This window comes from Bos indicus x Bos taurus, chromosome 21 (assembly GCF_003369695.1).
Source record: "Bos indicus x Bos taurus breed Angus x Brahman F1 hybrid chromosome 21, Bos_hybrid_MaternalHap_v2.0, whole genome shotgun sequence".
Classification (NCBI taxonomy): Eukaryota; Metazoa; Chordata; class Mammalia; order Artiodactyla; family Bovidae; genus Bos; species Bos indicus x Bos taurus.
Genome location: NC_040096.1, coordinates 31,927,708 through 31,950,385, shown reverse-complemented (window position 1 = coordinate 31,950,385; position 22,678 = coordinate 31,927,708). Strand labels below are relative to the sequence as shown.

The window sequence follows — 22,678 nt, the reverse complement described above, 5'->3', positions numbered from 1 at the left end:
ACATACTGATACTATTTTAAGGTCATTATTCAGGACAGTTTCAGATCTTTTGAGAAGTGACAATGTTTTCCTGAAATGTTAGGCCAAATTAGTTTTGTGTGTTGTTTATATTTATTTTAAGAACTTTGAAGACTAAAGATATTTTTGGCTTTATCATGTAAACATTTGTGTCTCTTGTCCATTTGTTTGTATTAATAGAACAATTGCAGAATCTAAGAAGAAACATGAAGAAAAACAAATGAAAGCACAGCAGCTAAGGGAAAAGTTACGTGAACAGAAAACATTAAAGCTTCAGAAATTGTTAGAAAGGGTGAGTTTTTAATTTTTAGAGAACCATGATTGCCTTAAATTGTTGGGCTTATTTTCATATTGACTTTTTCTGGTTTCAAAGAAGCTAAAAGAACAGTAAAAATAAATTCACTAGAAAATAAAAGCATTTCTATCCACTGAAAATTACCTGTACCTTTCTAAAAAAAGAAATAAGAATTTGTCATTCCTAAAAAAGCTAGTAAATTGATGTTCTGCAGTTTGCATGGATTATTAAAGCTACACTTTGTCTTTTGCCATTTTCACTGGGGGTTTCCTTAGTCAGTCTTGTGCAAAGTGTTCGATGAATTGGTAGGACAGTTTTGAGCCTGAGATGGTGAAATTTGAATAAGCAGGGCACTAAGTAGATTCATGGGGTTTCCCTTGTGTCTCAGACGGCAGAGAATCTGCCTGCAATGTTGGAGTATTCAGAGCAGTGTAAATTTTGGTCAGCGTGATGTAGTGGAAGGAACATGGACTCTGGAGATAGCCAGTCTGGTGAAATCTTGATTTTAACCACATGATAGCATGTGGTGGGTGCCCTTGGCAAATTACTTAACAATATTGCCTTTTAGTTTCTTTATCCATAAAATGGCATTTAAAACTGTTAACCAGCTGTGTTGATGAATGTAACAAATATGTAAAACTGTAGCATGGTACTTGGGTGACTGTTGTTCCATATATATATATGTCATTCTTATTGTTAATTATACATGGCAGATGTGAGTACTGTGTTAGTTATGTGTGCTGTGTAACAAAGGACCTCAAGACTCAGCAGTTTAAAACAACACACATTTATTAGCTCACACTTTCTTGGGCATGGAAACTGGAAGTGGCTTATGTTGTGATCTTTTGTTTGTTTGTTCAGTCTCTCGTGAGGTTGCAGTCAGTGTGTTGGCTCGGGCAGCAGTCATTCGGAGCTGAAAGATCCACTTTCAGATCCCTCATGTGGCTGTTGGCAGGCCTGGAGTCCTCTTTAGTGGTTGGTTGTGGACCCCCATTTCTTGCCATGTGAGTCTTTCCACAGCCCAGTGTTCTCATGACATGGCTGCTACCATTGCCACAGAATAACCTGAGAGAGAAAAAGAGAGAATGAATAAGTGAGCTGCCAGAATGGAAGCTGCATTGTCTTTTTATAATAACCTAATCTTAGAAGTGACGTACTATCACTTTTGCTGAATTATATTGCTCCTTGGAAGGAAAGTTACGACAAACCTTGGCAGTGTATTAAAAAGCAGAGACATCACTTTGCTGACAGAGGTCCATATAGTCAAAGCTACGATTTTTTCCAGTGGTTGTATATGGATGTGAGATTTGGACCATAAGGAAGGCTGAGCACCAAGAATCGATGCTTTGAAATTGTGGTGCTGGAGAAGGCTGTTGAGAGTCCCTTGGACAGCAAGGAGATCCAGCCAGTCCATCCTAAAGGAAGTCAGTCCTGAATATTCATTGGAAGGACTGATTCTAAAGCTGAAGCTCCAGTACTTTGGCTACCTGATGCAAAGAGCCAACTTACTGGAAAAGACCCTGATGTTGGGAAAGATTGAAAACAAAAGAAGAGGGCAGCAGAGGATGAGATGGTTAAATAGTGTCACCAACTTAGTAGGCATGAATTTGAGCAAACTCTGGGAGATAGTGGAGGACAGAGGAGCCTGGCATGCTACAGGCCGTGGGGTTGCAGAGTCGAACATGATTTAGTGACTGAACAACAACACATTGGTCACAGTCCTGATAGAATGTGGGAGGGAAATATGCAAAGGTCTGAATACCAGGTGACTGGGATCATTTGGAGCCATCTTGGAGTCTGTGTACTACGAATACTTGGCACAGCACAGCAAAAGCATGCGCCCCCTGTAGTATGATAGTCACTCAGTCATGCCCGACTCTTGCAACCCCGTGGACTGTAGCCTGCCAGGCTCCTCTGTCCGTGAGATTCTCCAGGCAAGAATACTGGAGTGGGTTGCCATTTCCTTCTCCAGGGGATCTTCCCAACCCAGGAATGGAACCCGGATCTCCTGCATTGCAGGCAGATTCTTTACCGACTGAGCTATGAGGGAAGCCCTCCCCTGTAGTATAGGTAAACTCTTTTGTTTACCTTTTGGTCCTAGAAAGGAGAACTAATATGCATAGGTTAAAAGTATTTGCACTCCTTTTGTGTGTTTTAAAATTGGGAGAGATAATTAGATCAAATAGTTTGATGGTAAAAATGAGGTGACATAAGATTCTCCTTAATGCAGTAGAAAAGTTGGTGGGATAGGAAGAAAATCTATAATTTTTCTCTTTACCTGAATCTCAAGAATTTAATTATTTTTATTTTAATCATTTAGTTTGGATAAATCAAGTATGAAAAACAGTCTCCTTATAACGGGGTTCTACAAGAGTTAATATATTTTTTCATTTTAAGCTTCAGAAAACTGTTCTAACACAATTATACTTTACCTTCTTATTGTGTTTTTAATACAAACAAAATTATATAGTTTTTTTTCTCACTAATATAATCTCCAGATAATTCATGCAAACACAATAATAAATTCTTGAAATTGTATAAGACATTAGAAGTTCTTAATTTTCCCATCAATGCCAGTATCACTTCAATTAATTCAAATGATAAATCTCACCTTCCATTTGTACAGTGGTTATTGTTTCATTACTGTTCTTCCATATATGGTCTCATATGATCACAACAGTACTTTTGTGAGGCACACAGAGTTGAACAGATTCTGAGCCCCATTTCATATCATAGGTGTAAAAACTGAATCTAGGAGAGACTGAGGGCTGTCTGCAGTGTCATAGAACCAATCATTTGCAGAGCTGGGGCTTTAAGGACCTGTTTTTACCTCCTATTTCAGTGTTCTTTCTGCATCATACTTTTTAAGGTGGTTAAACCCATTATTATGTAGCTAAAATTCAACTTAAATGTTAGTTTTCTTCCCATTCGTGTTAAGTCAGCATTGATTTTCTTTATTCTTTTTGGTACTAGTTCTAATATGTTGAAGCACAGGACAAGTCTTTTACTTCTCCTATTTGATATTGTTTTAAGGAATTAAATGCAGCTATCATAATTATCTTTATTCTTCCATAAGTAAAACTCTGCGTGTTCCTTCAGGGAATGTTCTTATGCAGATAATTGTGACTTTTCAAACATCTCACCATTTTTCAATTTCTAGGGTAATCATTTGTCTTGACTTTGAGTTATAGAGACAACATTTATAAGGATAAGAAATACTATTTTTAAGTGTGCTCATAGTGCAATATAATAATAACAGCAAATATTTCTCTTGAGCAATTTCTAATGTACTATTTAAAAGTTTTACATATATTGACTGACTCAGTCTTTAAAACCTATGAGTTAGATACTACTACTGTTCTGTTTATAGATGAGGAAACTGAGATGTCGGCTAAAAAAAGTTGCCCAGTTTACATATCTAGCAAGTGACTGGTAGATTATGAACTGTCAGGCTTTATAGTCTGTGTTCTTAATAATTAGTCATGATCTTTAGATCTTTCCTGGTTCTTCACTTTGTAATTCCTAAGCTGTTTACCTGTTTGCACTTCTTGTCAAATGACTATGTATGCTGAAATTAATGATGTGATAATTCATTGCATATAGGAGAAAGAAGTCCGAAAGTGGAAGGAAGGGTTATTAGACCAACGACGTAGGATGATGGAAGAGAAATTACTTCATGCTGAATTCAAACGAGAGGTGCAATTACAAGCAATTGTTAAGAAAGCACAAGAAGAAGAAGCTAAGGTATGTCTTAGGTGTTTTGAACATTGAATTAGTTACTCAAGTACTTTCAATTGTTACATGAGAAGTTAATATTTATCAAGTGTTTATTCGGTACCAGAATAACAACATTTTTACAGGCTTATTTGAAATTTATTCTGTACAATATTTTATTCTTAAAATAATCCTATGAGATATATATTATTTGTTTCGCTTTATTGAAGTATAATTTATAGATAATAAATAACACATATGTGAAGCATCAGTTTGATGAGTTTTGACATATGTATTCCTGAAACCATAAGTACAATGAAAATAATAAACAGTTCCATCACCCTCAAAAGTTTCTTCATACCTCTTTGTAATTCATTCCTTCATCCAACTCTTTTACCGTGCAATTGCTGATCTGCTTTTTGTCACTATGGATGTTAGCATTTTCCAGAATTTTATGTGAATGGAATCATAGAGTAGGTACTCTTTCTTCTGGCATCTTTCACTCAGCATAGTTAGTTTGAATTTTATCCATGTTGTTGTATATATCATTTCCGTTGCATTGCTGAGAAGTGTATCATTGTGTAGAAATACCATAGTTTGTTAATCCAGTCACTTGTTGATGGACATTTGTTTTCATTACAGTTTTTGGCTATTATAGATACAGCTGCTGTGTAAATTCATGTACAAGCCTTTGTGCAGATGTGTGCTTTTATTTTCTCTGGTGAATACCCAAGAGTGGATTGGCGGAATCCTATGAGAAGTTTAACTTTTAAAGAAACAGTTTATATACTTTTACCAGTAGTACATGAGTGTTCTAGTTAGCCACATTCTCACCAATACTTGACATGGTTACACATTATAATTATAACCATTTCATATTAGTCTGTATATATAGTTCTCATATGGTTTTAATTTGCTTTTTGAACATCTTTTATGTGTGTATTTTTTCTATCTGAAGCTCTTATTTGGTGCAGTGTTTATTCAGGTATCTGTTGATTTTTGAAAGTTAGATTGTTTTATTGTTATTCAAACAGGTGTGTTTTTAGCTTTTTTGAGGTATACTTAACAAATGAAATAGATACTTATGTGATGATTTGATATCCATATACATTGTGAGAGGATTCCCCTGATTGAGTTAATTAACATATTCATCACCTCACATATTTATCTTTTGTGTGTGTGAACATTTAAGTTTTCCCGTATCATATTTTAATTATACAATACAGTGTTATCAACTATAGTTAGCCTACTATACATTAGATGCTCAGGTCTTATTCACTGTATAACTGAAAGTTTGTGTCCTTTTACCAGTCTCTTCCTATTTCTGTCTGTCTCCTTCTGGCCCCTGGCAAATACTTTGCTACTCTCTCTTTCTTTGAGTTTTTTTTTTTTTTTTTTTTAATTGAAGTATCAGTTCAGTTCAGTTCAGGCACTCTGTTGTGTCTGACTCTTTGCGACCACGTAAACCACAGCACACCAGGCCTCCCTGTCCATCACCAGCTCCCAGAGTGTACCCAAACTCATGTCCACTGAGTTGGTGATGCCATCCAACCATCTCATCCTCTGTCGTCCCCTTCTCCTGTCCTCAATCTTTTGCCACATCAGGATCTTTTCAAATGAGTCAGCTCTTGGCATCAGGTGGCCAAAGTATTGGAGTTTCAGCTTCAACATCAGTCCTTCCAGTGAACACCCAGGACTGATCTCCTTCAGGATGGACTGGTTGGATATCCTTGCAATCCAGGGAACTCTGAAGAGTCTTCTCCAACACCACAGTTCAAAAGCATCAATTCTTCGGCACTCAGCTTTCTTCACAGTCCAACTTTCACATCCATACATGACTACTGGAAAAACCATAGCTTTGACTAGACGGACCTTTGTTGACAAAGTAATGTTCTGCTTTTTAATATGCTGTCTAGGTTGGGCATAACTTTCCTTCCAAGGAGTAAGTGTCTTTTAATTTCATTGCTACAATCACCATCTGAAGTGATTTTGAAGCAGAAAAAAATAAAGTCATCCACTGTTTCCCCATCTGTTGCCATGAAGTGATGGGACTGGATGCCACGATCTTCGTTTTCTGAATGTTGAGCTTTAAGCCAACTTTTTCACTCTCCTCTTTCACGTTCATCAAGAGGCTCTTTAGTTCTTCACTTTTTGCCATAAGGGTGGTGTCATCTGCATACCTGAGGTTATTGATATTTTTCCCTGCTATCTTGATTCCAGCTTGTGCTTCTTCCAGCCCAGCATTTCTCGTGATGTACTCTGCATAGAAGTTAAATAAGCAGGGTGACAATATACAGCCTTGACGTCCTCCTTTTCCTATTTGGAACCAGTCTGTTGTTCCATGTGCAGTTCTAACTGTTGCTTCCTGACCTGCATACAGATTTCTCAAGAGGCAGGTCAGGTGGTCTGGTATTCCCATCTCTTTCAGAATTTTCCAGTTTATTGTGATCCACACAGTCAAAGGCTTTGACATAGTCAATAAAGCAGAAATAGATGTTTTTCTGGAACTCTCTTGCTTTTTCAGTGATCCAGCAGATGTTAGCAATTTGATCTCTGGTTCCTCTGCCTTTTCTAAAACCGGCTTGAACATCTGGAAGTTCACGGTTCACATATTGAAGCCTGGCTTGGAGAATTTTGAGCATTACTTTACTAGCGTGTGAGATGAGTGCAATTGTTCAGTGGTTTGAGCATTCTTTGGCATTGCCTTTCTTTGGGATTGGAATGAAAACTGACCTTTTTCAGTCCTGTGGCCACGGCTGAGTTTTCCAAATGTGCTGGCATATTGAGTGCAGCACTTTCACAGCATCATCTTTTAGGATTTGAAATAACTTGACTGGAATTCCATCACCTCCACTAGCTTTGTTCGTAGTGATGCTTCCTAAGGCCCACTTGACTTCACATTCCAGGATGTCTGGCTCTAGGTGAGTGATCACACCATCGTGATTATCTTGGTCATGAAGATCTTTTTTGTACAGTTCTTCTTGTATTCTTGCCACCTCTTCTTAATATCTTCTGCTTCTGTTAGGTCCATATTGAGCCCAACTTTGCATGATATGTTCCCTTGGTATGTTTAATTTTCTTAGAGAGATCTCTAGTCTTTCCCATTCTGTTGTTTTCCTCTATTTCTTTGCATTGATCACTGAGAAAGGCTTTCTTATCTCTCTTTGCTATTCTCTGGAATTCTACATTCAAATTGAAGTATAGTTGATTTAGAATATTATATTAGTTTCATGTATGCAATATAGTGATTAGTGTTTTTACAGATATTACTCCATTGTTAGTCATTGCATGATAATGACTGTGATTCCCTATAATAGCAATATATAATTTTTGCTTATCTATTTTATACATAGTAATTTGTATTAATTCTGTACCCCCGATTTGCCTCTTTCCCTCCCCCTTCTCTTTGGTTACCACTAGTTTGTTTTCTATATCTGTTTCTGTTTTGCATATATATTCATTTGTATTATTTTTTAGATACCTCATAGAAGTGATATCATATAGTATTTGTCTTTCCTTGTCTGACTTACTTCACTGAACATAATATTCTTTAGGTTCATCCATGTTACTGTAAATGGCAGCATTTCATTCCTTTTATGGTTGAATAATATTCCATTATACACATGCACACCCCACACATCTTCTTTATTCATTCATCTGTTGATGAGCCTTTCAGTTTCTTCCATATCTATATAGAAATTCAGTAAAAAAATGATACTTTTTGATCCTGTAGACTAGTTGGACTTAATAGATATATACAGGACATCATATTCAAAAACAGCAGAATACACATTCTCTTCAAGTGCACATGAAATGTTCTCCAGGATAGATCACATACTAGACCATAAACAAGTCATAGCAAATATAAGAGGATGGAAATTATATCAAGTAGTTTTGCTAACCACAGTGGTTAGCAAACTGGAAATCAGCTACAGAAAGAAAAATCGTTTGATGAGTTTGACTTTTTCTTTTATATTCCAAATATAACTGGTACAATACAGTATTTTTCTTTCTCCCTCTGGCTTATTCCACTTTAGTATAGTAAGCTCCATGTTCATCCCTGTTGTAGCAAATATCAGAATTTCTTAAAAGATTTTGTATATTTTAGGTATTAACATCTATGTTTTGCAAATGTTTTTTCTTAGTCTATGGAATGCATTTTTATTTTCTTAAAAGTGTCTTTTGAAGCTTTAAAAATTGGAAAGGTCCAATATATTGACTTTTTTTCTATACTTTGTGTTTTTTATGCCCTTTTAAAAAAATCGTTATGTAAATTTAAGATCACTAGGATTTTCCCTTAAGTTTTCTCTAGACGTTTTAAATTTTATGATGACATAAATTTTGAATTAAATTTTGTATATGGTGTGAAGTAAAATTGAGGTTCATTTTTTTATATGGATATCTAATGTTCCATTATTATTGTCAAAGAGGCCATCTTTTATATGATGAATTGCCTTGGATACTTGTTGAATAGCAGTTGGCCATATATGTGTGGGTTTGTTTATGATTTTCTGTTCTGTTACATTTATCTTTATGCCTGTTTTTAGACCAATAACACTTTATTACTCTACCTTTATAACCTCATGCAATCAGGAAGTATAAATCCTTAAGTTGTATTTTCTTCTAAAATATTTTTGCTATTTTAGGACAATATTGACTAGTTGTGATGACAGCTAACATCATTGCCATGTTCCCAGTTTTAGGAAGAAAGCATTCAGTCTTTCACCATTAAGTATAATATTAGCTGTGAATCTTTCATAGACGTTCTTTATTAGATTGAGGAACTTCCTTTCTATTCCTTGTTACTAAATTTTTTTACCATGAAGTTTGAATTTGGTTACTTGCTTTTTCTGCATTTATTGAGATAATGTTATGTTTTTATAACATTTTTAAATGGTGAATTTCAGTATTTGATTTTCAAATACCAAAGTGTGTAGTTCTAGGACAAACCTCACATGATCATGGTATAAAAACATTTTTATATTTCGGAGAGCTTGGTTTGCTAAAATTTTAAGAATTGTTGGATCAGTATTTATGAGGAGTTTTGATTTTCCTAGTTTGTTGAGTGCTTTCATCATGAAGGATACTGTATTTTGTCAAGCACTTTTTCTGCATCTGTTGCAAGAATAATGTGGATTTCTCCTTTGTTCTTTTGCTATTTGGTGTATTACATTATTAATTTATATATTTTAGTCTAATTTTTTAGTTGTTTAAGGTAGAAAGGTACATCTGGACCCTTTTACTGCATTATAGCTGGAAGTGGATGTTCTGAGCTATGTATTGTTTTTATATTTTAGAGGAGCAATCTGAAAGCAGATTGTTGATGGTCACAGCCAGAATTAAAATCCTGGTGTTTGTGGTTCTAAGGCCTGTGCTTTTACCACTGTTCTTCTTATTGGTTTAGTATTCTCATTTTGTGGTCTTTTTTCATATGACTTGTATGAATTTTGATTTGTCTAATTGCTTAATATATTTATTTTCATTATAATCTCATTAAGCCAGAGGTCAGGAAGATCCCCCAAAGGAGGGCATGGCAACTCATTCTAGTATTCTTGCCTGGAGAATCCTATGGACAGAGGAGCCTGGTGGGCTACAGTCCAGAGTCTCAAAGAGTCAGACATGACTGAAGTGACTTAGCATGCAGCAAACCAAAGTGACTCCTGTAAACAAAATAACCCAAGCTATAGTTTTAAGTAGTTTCCATCAAGATAAATGATCAACTGCGGGTTGGGTTTACATAAAGATATCAGCTGCCATTTGTAGTTTAAAAAATTCTTAATAATCCCAGTTAACTAAGATGAGTGTATACTAAAATTTGTGCTAATATGAAGTACTTCTTTAAAACCCTACTACCAATATGCCCTGTTGATTCTCTTAATTTTCATTGCTTTCTCTTCGATAATCTCTGAAATCCTATTTTGAAATGTATTGCATATACAAAGAAGATAAAAATAGACGATCTGGTTTTTTCTTGTTCTCTCATTCATTTAAATGTTTTATGAATGAATTGTTCTTAATGTAATTACATAAATATCTTAACAGTTTGTGTGGAACATTATCAGTTATTTTCATCCCCAGACATTTTAATCTATGAAACAAAACCTCCTCCAGCCTTTGGTTTTTTTCACATGTCGGTATTTCCCAGTCTTGCCTGATCATAACAGTCATCTGAGTTGTTAAGAAAAGAGATTTCCAGGCTTTGCAGGTTTTTTTCAGTAATGCTAGAGTGACCTCTGAGGAGCTTTATTGTTTGTAGTAAGCCTGCCACGTGATTCTTAGGGTCAGGAAGTTTGGTTCCACATATATCAGAGTGGCTGCTTCTTCATGTTTGTTTAGTCACATCACTTTCTCCATACACTGCACAAATCATTTTTTGTGGTTCAGTTGCCTTTTTACCTTTCTTGAAATAATAATATGCAGAATATGTTGCTTTTTCCTTCCATCTTCCACATTAAAATGGCTCTGTAAAAATTCATCAATATAATCTAACAAAATTGTTTCAAATGAAGTCAAAGACAACTAAGCTCTAGTTGAGCCATCTTATGAAAAAACTGAATGAACCTTTTGGCCAACCCAATATATTGGAATATTTTCTTTTGACTTTCTTAATATAGATATTATTTTTATATTAGGTCATCTTAACTTGTTCTCCATGTTCAAAAGTTATTACTTATACATAAATTTATATTTTTAAAGTTCACAGTACTGTGATTGTAACAAGCCTTTCCTCCATTAATGATTTGATATTTTGCCATCTCTGTTCTGTTTTCATGCTTAATTAACTGAGTTAATTCAATGATCATGTTACCTTTTCCTAAGTTTCCTTAACTTTCTTGTCTTCCTTTATTTTATCATTATGTCATTTTATCATTTTTTTTGCAGCTTTAAATCCAAGTGCATGTTGACTTCTCTTACATTACAGAATATGCCTAAGAAATTTTATGCTTTTTCTTTGGTTATGTTTTATTCCAGTAATTTTCAGGAAATGTCTTATTTATTTACTTACTTATGGTTTTATTGAGATATCATTGACTATCAAAATTATATATATTAAGGTATACAACTTGATATTTTGATAAACATATATATTTTGATATAATCACTACAATCTGCTAATTAAAACATCTATTACTTGTTAGTTACTGTATGTGTGTGTGTGTTAAGATTTCAGATCTATTTTCTAAGCAAATTCCAAGTATATTTTATAATATTGTTAACTGTTATCACTGTGCTGTATGTTATATGGCCAAACATATTCAACTTGTGTAACTAAAACTTTCGACCATTTGACCAGCATTACAGATTGGATTTTTTTATTCTATTTTTGCACATTCTCCCCTCTGAATTTTATTTTATGTATTTTTTTTGAGCATTAAGGTCCCATTTATTTTTCTTTCATCTTGATTATGCTTAACATGTGACCCTTGATACAGTATGATTAATTTTCCTTGAGCATACCTGTTCGTCTTATACTTTCAGTCTAGTTTGAGAAATGATTATGTTGTTAATTTACTTATGAAATTGGCAATATGGCATGGAGATTGGGAAATCTGTTTTAGAACTTCATTCACATGTGAGTTTGACACTTACTTTAGTTTGAAACATATCTATTGATAGGTTTTATTTCATTTAGCATGGATTCCTGGAGTCTGTACTTCTGTCAGAGAGAGCAGCTCCAGTGTTTAATTCCATTTCACTCTGCCTTTTTCACAATAGCATGCCATCCTTCTGGCTTTCAAGAATGAGGAATTTGATCCCAACTGACGTTTTCCAGTTTTTTATCATTCAGTTCAGTTCACTTAAGTTGCTCAGTCATGTCCGACTCTTTGCAACCCCATGAATCGCAGCACGCCAGGCCTCCCTGTCCATCACCAACTCCCGGAGTTCACCCAAACTCACGTCCATCGAGTCAGTGATGCCATCCAGCCATCTCATCCTCTGTCGTCCCCTTCTCCTCCTGCCCCCAATCCCTCCCAGCATCAGAGTTGTTTCCAATGAGTCAGCTCTTCGCATCAGGTGGCCAAAGTACTGGAGTTTCAGCTTTAGCATCATTCCTTCCAAAGAAATCCCAGGGCTGATCTCCTTCAGAATGGACTGGTTGGATCTCCTTGCAGTCCAAGGGACTCTCAAGAGTCTTCTCCAACACCACAGTTCAGAAGCATCAATTCTTCGGCACTCAGCTTTCTTCACAGTCCAACTCTCACATCCATACATGACCACTGGAAAAACCATAGCCTTGACTACATGGACCTTTGTTGGTAAAGTAAAGTAATGTCTCTGCTTTTGAATATGCTATCTAGGTTGGTCATAACTTTCCTTCCAAGGAGTAACCATCTTTTAATTTCATGGCTGCAGTCGCCATCTGCAGTGATTTTGAAGCCCAGAAAAATAAAGTCTGATACTGTTCCCACTTTTTCCCCATTATTTCCCATAAAGTGATGGGACCAGATGCCATGATCTTCGTTTTCTGAATGTTGAGCTTTAAGCCAACTTTTTCACTCTCCTCTTTTACTTTCATCAAGAGGTTTTTTAGTTCCTCTTCACTTTCTGCCATAAGGGTGGTGTCATCTGCATACCTGAGGTTATTGATATTTCTCCCGGCAATCTTGATTCCAGCTTGTGCTTCTTCCAGCCCAGTATTTCTCATGATGTACTCTGCATAGAAGTTAAATAAGCAGGGTGACAATACACAGCCTTGACGTCCTCCTTTTCCTATTTGGAACCGGTCCATTGTTCCATGTCCAGTTCTAACTGTTGCTTCCTGACCTGCATATAGGTTTCTCAAGAGGCAGGTCAGGTGGTCTGGTATTCCCATCTCTTTCAGAATTTTCCAGTTTATTGTGATCCACACAGTCAAAGGCTTTGGCATAGTCAATAAAGCAGAAATAGATGTTTTTCTGGAACTCTCTTGCTTTTTCAGTGATCCAGCAGATGTTGGCAATTTGATCTCTGGTTCCTCTACCTTTTCTAAAACCATCTTGAACATCTGGAAGTTCACAGTTCATGTATTGCTGAAGCCTGTCTTGGAGAATTTTGAGCATTACTTTACTATCATTCCGTTCAGTTCAGTTCAGTCGCTCAGTGGTGTCCGACTCTTTGCAACCCCATGAATCGCAGCACACCAGGCCTCCCTGTCCATCACCGTCTCCTGGAGTTCACTCAGACTCACATCCATCCAGTCAGTGATGCCATCCAGCCATCTTATTCTCTGTTGTCTCCTTCTCCTCCTGCCCCCAATCCCTCCCAGCATCAGAGTCTTTTCCAATGAGTCAACTCTTCATATGAGGTGGCCAAAGTACTATCATTAGCTGTATTTTATTCATAAAAACTGTACTCTCTAGCAAAACTTGACTGTTAAAAATCAATATATGTAAAGTTGAGGATGAAATATATGTAGTTCAGTACTTTGTACCTAATTATAACTTATTTGGTGTATGTTGAAGAAAATTGATTTGTACAGTAACTAAGACAGTATGGTACTGGCACAAAACCAGAAATGTAGATTAATGGAGCAGGGTAGAAAGACCAGATAAACCCACACACTTAGTCACCTAATCTATGGCAGAGGCAAGAATATACAATAGAGAAAAGACAGTCTCTTTAATAAGTAGTGCTGGGAAACTGAACAGCTGCATGTAAAAGAATGAAATTAGAATACTCCCTAACACTATGCACAAAACAAAGTCAAAATGGAATAAAGACCTAAATGTAAGACTGGACACTATGAAACTTTTAGAGGAAAACAGGAAGAACACTCATCTTTTTGACCCACCTCCTTGAGTAATGAAAATAAAAACAAAAATAAACAAAAGGACCTAATTAAACTTAAAAACTTATACACTGCAGAGGAAAGCATAAACAAGATGAAAAGTCAACTCTCAGAATGGGAGAAAATATTTGCAAACAAAGCAATTGACAAGGAATTAATCTCCAAAATATACAAACAGCTCATGCCGTTCAATACCAAAAAAAAAGAAAAACAAACAACCCACTCAAAAAATGGGCATAAGACTTAAATAGACATTTCACCAAAGAAGACATACAAATGGCCAAAAAGGACATGAAATGATGTTCAGCATCACTAATTATTAGAGAAATGCAGATCAAAACTACAGTGATGTATCACTTCACATGGATCAGAATGACCATCATCAAAAATGCTTCAAATAATGCTGGAGAGGGGGTGAAGAAAAAGGAACCAATTTGAACTGTTGGTGGGAATATAAATTGATACAGCCATGATGGAGAACAGTATGGAGGTTCCTTAAAAACCTAAAGGTAGAACTGCCATATGACTCAGCAATACCACTACTGGACATATACCCTGAGAAAACCATAATTCAAAAAGATACATGCACCCCGATGCTTATTGCAGCAGTATTTACAAGAGCCAGGGCATGGAAGTAACCTTAATTTCCATGTACTGATGAATGGATAAAGAAGATGTGGTACATGTATTCAATGGAATATTACTCAGCTACAAAATGGAATGAAATTGGGTCATTTGTGGAAATGTGGTTGGATCTAGAGACTGTCATATAGAGTGAAGTAAGTCAGAGAAAGACAAATGCCGTATGATATCACTTGTATGTGGAATCTAAAATGACACAAAGGAACCTATCTCCAGAACAGAAATAGACTCGCAGACATGGAGAATAGACCTGTGGTTGCCAAGGGGAGAGGGCCCAGCGGAGGACTGGATTGGGGATTTGGGGCTAACTATTAGCCCCATAATAACTACTAGCCCTATAGTAGATGCAAACTATTATATATAGAATGGATGAATAACAAGGTCTTATTGTATAACACAGGGAATTAATACACATATGTATGTATAACTGAATCACTTTGCTGTATACCAGAAGCTAACAACATTGTAAATGAATTGTACTTCAATAAAAAATTTCAATGGCAGGCCTTTATTTACTCTATTTCACTTCTTACTACGGCCTATGGATTTGTTATATACACTGGATTATTATCCATTTGGGGAATAAATATTGAAATAAAAGACTGGAAGTCAATTCATTTTTTGTTCTGTGCCTTATACAACTGGTTTATATTATTAAATAAAGACTGTTAAATTTCTTAACATGATGTGTTAAGAATCAGTGTCTAATGTGCCTTAGAATGAGCCTAATTTGAAACTTACTTTCTGTGGTTTTTTTTTTTGTTGTTGTTGTTGAAGGTAAACGAAATTGCCTTTATAAATACCCTTGAAGCCCAGAACAAACGCCATGATGTTTTATCAAAATTGAAGGAATATGAGCAGAGGCTTAATGAGTTACAGGAAGAGCGTCAGAGAAGACAGGAAGAAAAGCAAGCACGTGATGAAGCTGTTCAGGTAGAATTTTATTCAGCAGGCATTTGTGAGCACTGTCCATTTCCTAGACCCTGGGAATAGAAAAAGAAGTCAGTCCTACACTCTGTTCCCAAGGGTGTATGGTTTAGTCCAGCATGGTTTCGAATCAGGAAGTCTGATAGCAAAGGCACTGTGTACTTCTTCAGATAACGTTATCAGTGTCTTTGTCAATTTGAATCTCTAGTCTCAACCAGATGAAGGGCTAAATTGCTCTGGACAGATTATTATCTGTTCTTTTCTAATTAGGTTGGGAAAGAATATGTTCCTTTCATCTATTAAAAATGGATTGTGTTTGAACCTGTGTATATAGCCTTAAGGAACTGGGCAATTTTTATGCTTATAACGGGGAGCACCTGTCGTATATTGGGCAGTATCATCAGGTACTTAAACCTCTGTAGCATACCGTAAGTCAGCTACCATTTTCAGAATGGGAAGAAAGGTTAACACATAAACATGAGTGATGTTTTTTGACTATTTTAGATCTTCCTCAAGATCAGGTATGAACACAGACACATACTTTATCTATTATAACCACTATTTATTTGTTTATTCATTCAGTGATCATGTATTATTGCTGTTATATGCTGAGCTTTGCTTGTGTGTGTCTTAGTCACTTAGTCGTGTTCAACTCTTTGCGACTCAGTGGACTGTAGCCCGCCAGGCTCCTCCGTGTATGAATTTTCCAGGCAAGAATACTGGAGTGGGTTGCCATTAGCTTTGCTTAAGGACATGAAAAAGATACGTCTTTGATCACAATGCAGAGACGTATATGTAAATAAATCTTAACCCATTAGGATAAGTGTAACAGTAAAAGCGTTTTGGAAGCACAAAGGAGAACACATTACTCAAATTGAGACATGAGAAAGTCAAGAAAAAGCTTTCTGGAGGAGATGATGCCTTAAGCAAGATTTGAGTAATGAGATAGTTGCAAACGGTGGAAATAGGCATTCCATGCAGAAGGAGATACGAGCGAGTACAGCCTGTAGAGTCATAGACTTGATCATGAAGAGGTTTCTTGTTATGTTAAAAATTAGGGATGTTATTGATATTTTATGCTTCTTTATCTCACTGGTAATTTTAGAAGATTAAAATATCAATACAGCTTTCAAGGTTATTGGTTGCTTCATGCTATTGTTGTGTACTAGCAAGCAGTCCCATATTCACCCAATCTCTGTTCGATTTGAGTTCAGGGTCTTATTTTAATCTTGAGTGCCAAGCTAACTTACGTTTAAAAATACAGAATGTTACTATTAGAGAAAATTTAGCTTTTCCTATCAAAGGGACAGTACAAAGTTTCATTATTATCATTTAAAAGTTAAAGTTGTCCATTAATTAATATTGTTAGATGAATAAATGAAATAGGGTATTTGAATTTTTAATCTGTGCCATCTCTTCAGCTTTATTGCTGTTTTTCTTTCTGCAATGGGACCATTTTATACAGATAATCGTTTTGAAGATTGCGTGTTACTTTTGAATAACTATTATGCATTAGTAATTCAGAAATAAATAAATAATGATCTTTGCCTTAATGGTAAATAATAGAACACAGTGTGAAAATGTAATAGAAACCTATATAGGCTATAGCAGTATCACAGAATAGGGAATAATTAGCTCTGTTGCTGAGAGGGGAATGTCAGGGAAAGTTCTCTGAAAGAGGTGACTTCTTAGCTGGATTTTGGGGGGAAATATATGAGTAATATTGTATATTTTTTTAATAGACTTCTGTGGTTACTTTTTCTACATTTGTTTTGCAGATTTGAAAATGCAGCAGTTATTTTCTGTTTAAAAATTACTCTTATTTCATAATTTGGAACACTTATTAAGGCTTAAAGGAAAGCAGGTCTTTTGGGATTTTTTTGTAGTCATTAACACATTTTTTGATTACTCAGAATTTTCTTTTTTAAAATGTTGAAATTTCTTGTGGATTTAATGTTCAATGGAAATTTTAAAACCTATATACATAAATTTAATCTGTATACTGATAGTAGAAAATTTATTGGTTTTATATACATATATAAAATTAAAAAAAATTATAAATGTATAGTCATTACTAGATGTGCTAGGCACTAAAGCCAAACATAAAAATACAGTAATAGTAAGATATTAACTCAGTGAAGAATTTAGAGAGGCCCCCATCTGCTTTAATTGTACTCTTGAAAAACTTCCAAAATTAATTGTTAAAAGCAGTTGTGATTCTTGGTTTTTTGGCAAGTGAAATATACTAAGTTAATGCTACCATTGTATATTCTTAATTTGCCATTTTTGTTGTATAAACTATTGACAGATTAGTTTTAAGCCCAGTTTCCTTAGATAGTCTGCCTTGTCCTCTTGCCATAATCTTTTGATTTGCAGGCATACAGGGCAGGGTTACAAAATCCATTCTTTGGCCACCGTAAACATATCCTTGACTGTGAAACAAAGTACGTGGGACTCTGAGAGGTTTCAGAAGGCTTGAGAGGTAGATGCCTTTCCAGTTCAGCTGCTGTAGGTTTATACTTTATATTTGTAAGCTTACAGATTTATGATGAATACTACTTTAAAACTTATGCTTCATTTGTTTAATAGGTATTTATCAAACTCCTGCTATATACAAGATGCTTTTATGGAGTGCAGAGTTTCCTGTCTTTAGGAAACCTGTATTTTAGAAAGGAAAATACTAGCTGAATTTACTAGTTTTACTCACAAGTACCAATTTTCTTTTCTAGTTATTAAAAACAGACATTAGAGGATTGGATTTTTTTTTAAATTCAATTATTTGTTAGTACAACATTGGAGTATTTCTTATATCCATAAAAACATTCAACAAGTTGACATTATATTAGTATTTAAGCATACAACTTACATTGCATATACATAAAGTAACTGTTTTATATAATATTAGTATATTTAATTTATAAGACCAACTTTAATTTTTAAAACTATATTCCATAAGATTGTTTTTTAAAATGCAAAATGAAAAGTTCTGGTTTAATTATACTTAAGCTTTATCTTTTTACATTTTAGTGTGGCAGTTGTGCTTTCAGATATACTGCAGATTTTTTAAAAAAATACTTCAAGTAAATTTGAGGTTAAGAGAAAACTTTGTTTTTACTCTTCAGTTTTTCAGATAATAATAGCTAAACAAGTTGCTACATATTATACTTAACTTAGTAGCGAGAGGTAGCTGTAACATTAATCCATGAATAATATTTCAGAAAGCAATGACTATTTAAAATCTATTTAGATACCTTTACAAGTCTGCAGTCTGTCAGATATACTCTTCTGAAATCAGTACATTTCCTTTAGCTCCCTGTCCCCTCTCCAAAAAGAAAAAGGAAAGAAAGAAAAGAATTAGGTACCCTTTGGTGGTACTACTTTAAAAAGGTTTTTTTCCCCTGCATACATACAACTTCTTGTAGAGATAAAGTTACCATTGTGAGTTAAGTTAATTATTAGAAATATTTACTTCTCTCCTCAGTGTTCTTGAGACAGAAACTGCTTTATCTGCAGTCATTTACTGAACACTTTACGCCATACTAAACACTTTGTTAGGTACTTACCTATATAATAATTTAAATCTCACAACAAATGGTGTGTCTCTTTAAGGTAAAATGACTTGCTCAAAGTTATCTAAGTAGTAGTTACTAGAGCCTAGATCAGTGTGTTCTATTTATCATAAAGAGTTGTGGCCAGGGAGATGTTGTATAAGCTACCTAGAGAATGGGGATGAATTGAAAGAAATACATTGGTATATCTAGTAATATGGTGAGATATATACAGAAAGTATATCAAAGTGTTTTAATGAAGTATCTTCTACCTTAATAATGATTATTATAAATAATTACTGAGAATTTAGTATATGCTAACCCCTGTGGCAAGTGCTTTTCATGTATTATCTCATACGTTCTGTACAGTATCCTTTAGAGTACTATTGTTATTTTTTGTCTTCTAGAAAACTAATTCACATATATTATGTAACTAGACTAGAGTCACCCGACAGTAAATAATGGAATCAGGGAACAAAGAGACTCTAATGCAGTATCTACTCTCTTATCCACTATGCTATACTATAATGCCTTTCTCCTGGCCACAAACTGTGTGTGTGTGTGTGTGTGTGTGTGTGTGTACAATTGCTCAGTCATGTCTGACTCTTTATAACCCCATGGACTGTAACCCATCAGGCTTCTCTGTGTATGGGATTATCCCCGCAAGAATACTAGAGTGGGTTGTCATTTCCTCCTCCAGGGGATCGTCCCCACCCAGAGATTAAACCTGTGGCTGCTACCTTGGCAGGCAGATTCTTTATCACTGAGCCACCTGGGAAGCCCGGCTACAAGCTTTTCTTCAGTTAAGAAGAAAGCTTAGTTCAGAAATAAATTCTGTTAATTATGCTTTCTTCATCATATTCTGTTATTTCTACAACCATCTAAACACAATGGTTTAGAAGTGATTAATGGCACCCCACTCCAGTACTCTTGCCTGGAAAATCCCATTGATGGAGGAGCCTGGTGGGCTGCAGTCCATGGGGTCGCTAGGAGTCAGACACGACTGAGTGACTTCACTTTGACTTTTCACTTTCATGCATTGGAGGAGGAAATGGCACCCCACTCCAGTGTTCTTGCCTGGAGAATCCCATGGACAGTGGAGCCTGATGGGCTGCTGTCTATGGGGTCGCACAGAGTTGGACACGACTGAAGCGACTTAGCAGCAGCAGCAAACATAAAATATTTATCAGATTCTCACAGAATATAAATAACATAATATGTACTAAAATAACATTTATTCTTCATTTTTTTATTAATTTATTTTAATTGAAGGATAATTACAATATTGTGATGGGTTTTTTCCATACACTGACATGAATCAGCCATGGGTGCACATGTGTCCCCCCATCCTGAACCCCCCACCTCCATCCCCACCCCATCCCTCTGGGTTGTCTCAGCACTGACTTTGAGTGCCCTGCTTCATGCATTGAACTTGCACTGGACATCTATTTTACATATGGTAATAAACATGTTTCAGTGCTTAAAATAGCATTTATTCTTATAAATTTGTAGCACTAATGAATGACATGTAAAAGCCAGATATTATTGATACTTGATTTTTGTTTAAATTCTGAGAAACATAATGACAAGTCAGGTATTTGTCTTGAATATATAAGTCTATGTCCAAGCTATGTCACCTTTGATCATCTTCATCTTACACATAATTCTAACATCTTTTAAAACATTTCTGATACTAGGAACGTAAGAGAGCTCTAGAAGCAGAACGGCAGGCCCGTGTAGAAGAATTGTTAATGAAGAGGAAAGAACAAGAAGCCCGAATTGAACAACAGAGGCAAGAAAAGGAAAAAGCCCGCGAAGATGCAGCCCGGGAAAGAGCTAGGTACTTAATTTGCCATCTCGATGTTTGGTCCTGATGAACATTTTGTAGTGAGTGCATATTCAGATCAAATTTTTAAGCTATTTATTATCAAGTATGTTTTTTAGAAATAGTCACATATACAGAAATGTTTTACTGAATTTTGATTTCCAGGAATTAAGACACTCTACTTAAAATGGAAACCTTTTGAACATTCCCATCTGTTGGATGGGAAACTTGAGGTTTCAAGATATTTTCAGTTGTAAGAAACAGAATTTGATACTAGCTAACTTAAGTATTGGGAGGAAAAGTGACAGGAAATTAGAGGACCAGGTTTGGACTTGGTCAGACATCAAAGGCTAGGTCACAGGAGCTACAGCAGTGGTCCTCTGATGGAAGTAATCCAGTAGTATATTGTCTTTCTTATTATAATAAATGACACTTATCCATTCCTACTTTTTAAAATCTCTTGTTTAAGATTCAAGGACCAGGACACTCAAAGCTGGTGCTCTGTGACAACCGAGAGGGATGGGGTGGGTGGTGGGTGGGAGGGGAGTTCAGGATGGGGAGACACGTGCACCCGTGGGTGATTCATGTCAATGTATGACAAAAACTACCACAATATTGTAAAGAAATTATCCCCCAATTAAATTAACTAATTAAAAAAAAGATTCAAAGACCAAAGACAAAGCATTTAATTGGCCAAATTGATTTGTGTTTTTTGATCTTGTTTATGAAATTTTTTAATATCCCGTGTCATAAGATATTATTCAAAATGGTACGGTTTTCAGTTTGATACACATTTAGGTTTTATATCCTTTTAAGGTAACTTTTAGATATAGTATGAAAAGAAAAATCTAAATTTATTCATTTGCCTATGGCACTCATTCATCATCGCACCATTTGTTGAAGAGTCTAGCTTTTAACCATTGAACTGCCTTGCTACCTGTTCACGATCAGTTAATCATAGATGTGACAGTTTATTTCTGGACTCTGTCCTTCTCTTTTGATGTCTCTTCTTATTTTGGAACCACACTGTTTTAACTACTGTAACTTTATATCAAGTTTTGCAAACAAGTAATATAAGTACTCCAGTGTTATTGTCCTCTTTGAAAATTGCTTTCCAAGTAATTTTTTAGGGTATGTTCACCATTTTCTTAAAAATAAAATGCTTCCAAGCTTTTTTATAGCAACTGCCTTGAATCTATAGATTGTTGTGGGGAGAATTGCCACCTTTATAATATTGTGTATTATGATACATGAATATGGTATGTGTCTCTGTATCTGCTTTAATTTCTCTCAACAATATTTTGTAGCTTTTAGAAAATAGATCTTGTAATTCATTTCATTTCTTAAATTTAGCTCATTTCTTAAATTTATTAAGTACTCTTTTTGAGGTCATTGAAAATGGAATTATTTTATTTCATTTTTGGTAGTATTTTTGCTATTGTATAGAAATAAAATTCAGTTTTTTATTTATCTTATTTTACAGTTTTTAAATGATCTTGCCCAATTTTCCTATGAGTGTTTTCCTATTAGTGTTTTCTTTTTTGCTGTTGTTGTTCTTTAGGACATTTTCATAACGGCTCATGTCATCTGCAAATAGCCCTTGCTTTACTTCTTGCTTTGTAATATGGATGCCTTTAATTTCTTTTTTCTTGCCATGTTGCACTGGCTCAATCCTTCAGTACTTTGAATATTCTTACCTTTGTTGTTTTTGATGAACATTTGGCCATTAATCATACTGTTCTGCCGCTGTATATGGTGAGGGTTTTTTTGTTTTGTTTTCTATTTCTTTTTTACTTTGTTTTTCACCAGTTTAATTATGATTTGTCTAGATTGTTTTTCTTCATGATTATCCTACTGTTACATTAGTGTTTTCATCAAATTTTGAAAGTATTTGGCCCCTATTTCTTCAGATATTTAATTGTCATTTCTCTTCAGGTTCT

At 35.2% G+C, this 22,678-nt stretch overlaps 1 protein-coding gene across 4 annotated transcripts in view; it reads left to right on the top strand.

Moving 5' to 3' along the window:
• SCAPER (S-phase cyclin A associated protein in the ER) overlaps positions 1 to 22,678 on the top strand; it is a 423,671-nt gene that overhangs the window by 123,814 nt on the left and 277,179 nt on the right. For all 4 annotated transcript variants that reach the window (XM_027521864.1, XM_027521861.1, XM_027521865.1 and 1 more), the window contains 4 exons: positions 199 to 310; positions 3,917 to 4,057; positions 15,216 to 15,371; positions 20,611 to 20,753. In XM_027521864.1, the coding sequence (XP_027377665.1) occupies positions 199 to 310; positions 3,917 to 4,057; positions 15,216 to 15,371; positions 20,611 to 20,753 (552 nt within the window). The remainder of the gene's footprint in view (positions 1 to 198; positions 311 to 3,916; positions 4,058 to 15,215; positions 15,372 to 20,610; positions 20,754 to 22,678) is intronic.